Genomic DNA, 7,457 nt, shown 5'->3' with positions numbered 1-7,457 from the left:
CTGTAGGGTATGTAAACATAAATGGCATAGCTTTAAAGTGGCTAGTGGCTACGATGTATACATAAAGATGGCAAGATGCCAGAGATGATATGCAGATACAGTTATACATTATGAGATGGGTTGAATGTTAGGTATTGCTAAACATTGTATTAAGTGGCCATTTGTTAAAGTGGCTAGTGGTACATTTGTTACATCAATTTTCCATCAATTCCCATTTTTCAGATGGCTGATTGAGTCAGTATGTTGCAGCGGCCGCTAAATGTTATTTATGGTGGCTGTTTAACAGTCTGCATGGCCTTGATGAGTAGAAGCTGTTTTCAGTCTCTCGGTCCCCTGCTTGATGCCACCTGTTACGGCACCTCGCCTTCTGATGATAGCGCGTAACAGGCAGTGGCTTGGGTGGGTTGTTGTCCTTGATGATCTTTATGCCTTCCTGTACATCGGGTGGTCTGTAGCGTCGTCCTGGAGGGCCAGGTTAGTTGCCCTGGTATGCTTCTGCAGACCTCACTACCCTCTGGAGAGCCTTACGGAGTTGTGGGCGGAGCAGGTTGCCGTTAACCAGGCGGTCATACAGCCCGACAGGATTGCTCTTCATTGTGGCATCGTAGAAAGATTGTGAGTGCTTTTGGTGGGACAAGCCGAAATTTCTTCACCCTCCTGAGCGTTGAAGAGGCGCCTGCTGCGCCTTCTTCACAACGCTGTCTGTGTGGAGTGGACCAATTCAGTTGTCCGTTGATGGTTACACGAGGAACTTAAAACTCTCCACCTTCCCACTACTGCACCCGCGCACTGTGGATACGGGGGTGCTCCCTCTGCGTGTTCCTGAAGTCCACAATTCATCTCCTTTGTTTTGTTGACGTTGCAGTATGAGGTTATTTTTCCCTGACCCCAACACTCCGAGTGGCCCTCACCTCCTCCCTTGAGGCCGCTCTCGTGCGTTTGTTGACGTGATCAAGCCTACCACTGTAGTGTCATCCGCAAACTTATGATTGAGTTGGAGGCGTGCATGGCCACGCAGTTCGTGGTGAACAGGGAGTACAGGAGAGGGCTCAGAACGCACCCCCTTGTGCGGGCCCCCAGTGTTGAGGATCAGCGGGTGAGATGTTGTACCTTAACCCGCACCTACCTGGGGCGGCGCCCGTCAGGAAGTCCAGACCCAGTTGCACAGGCGGGGTCGAGACCAGGGCTCTCGAGCTTTGATGACGAGTTTGCGAGCGTACTAGTGGTTTAATGCTAGCTGTAATCGATGACAGCATTCTCACATGGTATTCCTCTTTGTCCAGATGGTTAGGGCAGGTGTGCAGTGTGGTTGCGATTGCGTCGTCTGTGGACCTATGGGTCGGTAAGCAAATTGAGTGGTCTAGGTGTCCGTAGGGTGGAGGTGATATGGTCCTTGACCTAGTCTCTCAAAGCACCTTCATGATGACGAAGTGAGTGCTACGGGCGGTAGTCGTTTAGCTCAGTTACCTTAGCTTTCTTGGAACAGGAACAATGGTGGCCCTCTTGAAGCATGTGGAACAGCAGACTGGGATAAGGATTGAATGAATATGTCCGTAAACCACACCAGCCAGCTGCTCTGCGCATGCTCTGAGGACGCGGCTGGAATGCCGTCTGGGCCTGCCAGCCTTGCGAGGGATAACACGTTTTAAATGTTTTACTCACCTCGGCTCAGTAAGGAAAGCCCGCAGGTTTTGCGTACGGGGCCGTGTCATGTGCGCACTGATTGTCCTCCAAAGCGCGTGCAAAAAAGTTGTTTAGCCGTCGGGAGCAAGGACATCCTGCGTCCTCGACGCCGGTTTTCTTTTCTGTAAATCCGTATTGACTGTAGACCCTGCCACATACCTCTTGTGCTGACGTTTGAATTTCACTCGATTCTTGTCTTCTGCTACTGGAGACTTAGCCTGTTTGCATTGCCTTGCCCGGATGAGAATAGCTACACTGTTGTATTCCGGTCATGCTTCCTCGTCACCTTGCCCTGGTTAAAAGCCAGTGGTTCCCGCTTCAGTTTCACGCGAATCTCTCAATCCACTGGTCTGTTTGGAATTGTTTATCGCTTGCTTGCGGTACGACATCGTCAATCACTTCCTAATGAACTCGCTCACCGAATCAGCATATTCTTCAACTATTGTGCTGACCGCATGCGGAACATACTTCCAATCGCGTGATCGAAGCAGTCTGAAGCGTGGATTACAGATTGGTCGACGCACCAACGTTGAAACAGAACTCTGAGCGCGGGGCTTGCTTGTTTTGAGTTTTTTGTTGTAGGCTGGAATCAACAAAATGGATCTGTGGTCAGCTTTTCCGAAAGGGGCGGGAGGCCTTATAAGCGGTCGCGGAAATTAGTATAACAATGTCTATGCGTCTATTTTATACCTTCTATTACGTTAAAATCCAGCCACATTTATTTTTAACCCTTTCTTTAAACTGCAGTTGAATGCTTATTGTGTCAAATTTGAAGAATTGAGATCTATAAAAATAAAGGAATTTAAGTAAAAATAGGTTAGTCACCGCTACACTTCCAATGTTCTGTTGTAAACTCTATTTATGTATTCAATCCCATTCTTTATTTAATGTTTAATTTAAAAAAAGTTTTCACAAAAGCAAAAAAAAAAAAAAAGTTCTGAAATACTTACATTGGAGTAGCTTGAATTGCGGGTTGTCACTGTCATCCCATAATTTCTTTACTGATCAGTCTGTGGAGAGAATTCCAATCAGACACGTCTACTGTAACATGTTTCCCGATCCACCAGTGAGACCAACACAAGTAGTACCAATCAGAACACGTCTATGAACACTGGTTCCCCATCCACACCATAGACACACAATGTAGTCCAATCAGAACATGGTCTATGGAACACAATGTATCCAATCAGACACATGTCTATCGAACACACAATCGTAGTCCAATCAGACCAATGTCTATGCGAAACACAATGTATCCAATCCAGATGCACGTCTATTAACACTGTTCCCGTCCACCAGTAGACACACAATGTTTAGTCTCAATCAGAACACGTCTATGGAAACACAAGTTAGTCCAATCAGACCATCGTCTATGCAACACCAATGTAGCTCCAATTCAGGAAACAACGTCTACTAACCATCCCACAGTAGACCACACAATTAGTCAATCAGACACGTCTATTAACACAAGTAGTCCAATCCAGACCACGTCTAATGTAACACATGCTCGTTCCCAACTCCAACCAGTAACACACAATGTAGTCCAATCAGACACGTCTATGGAACCCAATCTACCAGTAGACACACAATTGTAGTCCAATCAAACACGTCTATGTAACCCAATCTACCAGTAGACACACAATGTAGTCCAATCAGAGCACGTCTATGTAACCCAATCTACCAGTAGAACACACAATGTAGTCCAATCAGAGCACTGTCTATGGAACACAATGTTAGTCCAATGGCAGGACCATGTCTATGAGAACCACAATCTAGTCCAATCAGACCAGTTCTTATGCAACACCAATGTAGTCTCCAATCAGAGCCACGTCTATGTAGTCACACACTGGCTTCCCGATCCACCAGTAGACCACAAAGTTAATCCCAATCAGGAACACACTCTATGAACACAATATAGTCCAATCAGACCACATGTCTATGGAACACAATGCTAAGTCCCAATCAGAGCACGTCCTATGAACCCAATCACCAGTAGACAACACAATGTTAGTCCAATCAGCAACGTCTATGGAACCCAATCCTACCCAGTAGACACACAACTGTACGTCCACAACAGCACGTCTATGAACCCCAATCTTACCAGTAGGACCAACACAATGTAGTCCAATCAAGCCACGTCATGAGAGCCCAACCTCTACCAGCTAGACACACAATGCTCAAGCTCCAATCAGAAGCACTCTATGGAACCCAACATCTACCAGTAGACACACAATGTAGTCCAATTCAAACACGTCCTCATGGCAACCCAATTCCACCAGTAGACACATCAAATGTAGTCCAATCAGAGCACGTCTATATGTAACACTTGTTCCCACATCCACCAGCTAGACACAACAATGCTAGTCCCAATCAAACACGTCTATGGACACCAATCTCTTACCCAGTAGACACAACAATGTAGTTCAATCAGACCCATGTCTATGGAACCCAATCTACCAGTAGACACACAATGTAGTCCAATCAGAACACGTCTATGTAACACTGGTTCCCAATCCTCCAGTAGACACACAATGTAGTCTAGGCTCGCTAATACATTCTATATTCTACATCAAATCTAACTAAATATGTGTATAATGGGCAGAAAAGGGAAGCAAGCAACTGCCATACCTTTCCTTAGCATCCAGAAAGGCCTTGGCAAACGGGTTGTATTTGATTTTCAGACCGGTTATCTAAAATGTGGAGTGAAAATACAATGCAAAATTGGTTTAAAAAAAACTAATAACAAAAAAAACGAATCTCAATAAACCAGATTTGTTTTGTATATCTTCTCACCTAAAACGACCAAAATATCTACAACGTTGCGTACTTCAAAGTCTACTTATTGGAATGTTATTACATGAACAACAAACCACACATTACTGTTAACATTAGAGTGTTAATAAAAGAATGTATTTCAGTAATACAACAATGTACCTCTTCGTTCTGGTAGGCGGTGACGGCTATGAACTGCGTCTCCGGGAAGGAGTGACTCGTGATCATTCTCTGCGGCCCTCCGACGCGCACAATATGGACACGTGGCTCATATTTGTGCAACGAATTTAACATGATCTGAAAAATGTATATAAAAAATGTAAAAAAGCAAAAAGTTAAATAATAGGCTTTATTTTACAGTTAGAAATATATCATTTATTTTAATCGAAATGTTGATTGATGGGTGTTCCCGTGACCACATAGCTTAAAATGTATACACGTGTGACTGTAATTCGCTTTGGATAAAAGCGTCTTCTGAAAATTGAATATATTATTTAAGTGATAATTCCCGAGAAGTCGGTGTTTGGAGGATATATTGGCACGGGTGTCGTTAGGCCCGAGACTAAATCGAGGACAGCTGGAGATCGAATTTCAATATTGAAACAATGTTGCAAATGTCAGAGAGACAGACAGCAATGTTTATACAACTCTCCGCTGTGGAAAATTAAATGTTAGTCTAAAAGAAATGTGAGATTATGTCGAGATGGTTTATAAAGTCCCTGCCTGGGCTGATGAGACAGCGACTTGCGCAGTCAGACGGAACAGAGTAAATAGGCATTTTAACTTTAACTTCATAGATTTAGCCTGTGGTAATTAGTGGAATAGACCGGCTGGAGTGCGGTTTTAACCAATCAGCGTCCAGGATTAGACCCACGGGTTGTATAAAATATTATTATACGCTTAGGATAAATTCCTGGCCACCCCTCATAGCCTGGTTCCTCTCTGGGTTTCTTCCTAGGTTCTGGCCTTTCTAGGGAGTTTTTCCTAGCCACCGTGCTTCTACACCTACATTGCTTGCTGTTTGGGGTTTTAGGCTGGGTTTCTGTACAGCACTTTGTGACATCAGCTGATGTAAGAAGGGCTTTATAAATACATTTGATTTGATTCCATAACTTGACATGTTTTCTCATCTAAATTGTTATCACAATCATTGAAAAAAACATGATCACTCAAAAAGGGTTTATAAAATGACATGTAAAGTGATAAGACTGTAATCGCCTAACCTGGCCTCCTCCATTGAGTTTGTTGGTGAGTTTGACTTTACAGAAAGAGACCGGATCTTTCATCCAGCGCGCTCCGAAGTTAGGCGAGTCCGGGTGGATGTATACGCAGCTCGGGGCTTGAGGCTCGGGCTTACCCCCGGGAACCCACTCCCCGTTAACGTATTTCCACCGGTGGTTGTCCGCAGCCACGAAGTCCAGCAGGAACGAGTACATGGCGTTTGGATCCAACCCAGAAACATTCACTTTCAGCACCGGAAACATGCGCCTTGGATACAAAGGAAAATATAATAACAGGTGTCCTTATCTCATCCTTTCTAGTCATACAACAGCTATAATCTATTGTACAATAGGGGCATTATTGACACTAATGTCAAGCAAACGCGTGGTTCACTTTATGGCCATGTGAATATTAATAAAAACTCTAAATATAATGCATGATTTATTGTATTTTTTATTTCACCTTTATTTAAATTAACCAGGTAGGCCAGTTGAGAACCAGTTCTTATTTACAACTGCGACCTGGCCGAGATAAAGCATAGCAGAATGAAGGTGTGCAATCTGGTTTCCTTTATTACTGTGATATCATAGCAATGTTATAGACGCGTTTAACACGATTTATTTGTGATATAAGCCTACAGTTGTTGGGGCGGCAGGTAGCTTAGTGGTTAAAGCGTTGGACTAGTAACTGAAAGGTTGCAAAATCGAATTCCCGAGTTGACAGGAGAAAAATCTGTCGTTCTGCCCCTAAACAGGGCAGTTAACCCACTGTTCCTAGGCCATCATTGTAAATAAGAATTTGTTCTTACTTACCCAGTTAAAYAAAGGTTAAAGATTTTAAATATATATTATCCTACCTGTTTTCTTCACTATATAAATTAAGACATACAACCGTTGTAAAGAAAGRCTATACATTTGGCAGGTAGGCTAACCATAAATAATACGCCTAAAGTAACCAAAATTAATACAATACATGAACCATATAAACAATTTAAACAATATATARAACTCATGTCAATTGAATGAATTTACCTGCCATTTTTGGTTACTATCATTTCATTCGTGAGTTCCTTGAACTTCTGCCACAGTTCGTTTTCATCCAAGCCGACTTTGAGTTGTCTCTCCGTAGGATCGCCCTTCTCGCTGCCCGCCTGTAGCTCGTTCTCCACGGCAGTGAGGAGGTGGTCCACCCGGTACTGGGTAACCTTCCCCGGGCCATCCCCGCCACCTGAGGCCATTCTATTCAACAGCTCCAGGGTTGAACAATTACGTRTTACACTTTGAGATTAATAAGAAAACTAAAATTGGTCGCTCCCAAATAGGCTATATATCCAATCCACTTGAATATATCCAATATTCTCCACTCCATTGCAAGTTTCCGAATATATATTCCGAAGTAACAGTCAATAAACAGATATATCTTTGTGCCATCGTTGGTTGGCTGGTCTTCGCTTTGATGTATGCCGCCTGGTCAGCCATTGGTTGTATGCGGCTATACTGTATCAGTAGGATTAGGGAGGAAGGATGGTTTACAGGAAGGACGGTTTACAGGAAGGATGGGGTAATGTGTCTGAAGTCGATTGCTCACCAGCCAATTTTAATTGCTTTATTACTTCAAGCTGTCAATATTTACACGTAGTAGCCTATATCAAAGAACTGCAGAATGAAACCGAGGGATTTTAACTTTTAGGTATTTCTTTCAGATGTTCTTTACAGTTTTACTCAATCTCAAATGACCGAAGGCCTATKTTCAGATAGGTAGGACTCGTAAAATACTTTATT

At 43.4% G+C, this 7,457-nt stretch overlaps 1 protein-coding gene across 1 annotated transcript in view; it reads right to left on the bottom strand.

The window, feature by feature from the left end:
- Positions 1 to 7,007, bottom strand: part of LOC112075763 (T-box transcription factor T-like) — a 13,317-nt gene extending 6,310 nt beyond the window's left edge. The window contains exons 1-5 of the mRNA XM_070441050.1: positions 6,708 to 7,007; positions 5,679 to 5,943; positions 4,618 to 4,752; positions 4,312 to 4,373; positions 4,085 to 4,136 (exon numbers count right to left, since the gene is read on the bottom strand). Coding sequence (XP_070297151.1) covers positions 4,085 to 4,136; positions 4,312 to 4,373; positions 4,618 to 4,752; positions 5,679 to 5,943; positions 6,708 to 6,913 — 720 coding nt within the window. The 5' untranslated portion in view covers positions 6,914 to 7,007. The remainder of the gene's footprint in view (positions 1 to 4,084; positions 4,137 to 4,311; positions 4,374 to 4,617; positions 4,753 to 5,678; positions 5,944 to 6,707) is intronic.
- Between the last annotated feature and the right edge of the window lie 450 nt (positions 7,008 to 7,457).

The sequence above is a fragment of the Salvelinus sp. IW2-2015 genome, unplaced genomic scaffold (assembly GCF_002910315.2).
Source record: "Salvelinus sp. IW2-2015 unplaced genomic scaffold, ASM291031v2 Un_scaffold3379, whole genome shotgun sequence".
In the NCBI taxonomy this organism is placed as follows: domain Eukaryota; kingdom Metazoa; phylum Chordata; class Actinopteri; order Salmoniformes; family Salmonidae; genus Salvelinus; species Salvelinus sp. IW2-2015.
The sequence above is the reverse complement of the archived record's forward strand: the minus strand, read 5'-3'. Positions and strand labels throughout refer to the sequence as shown.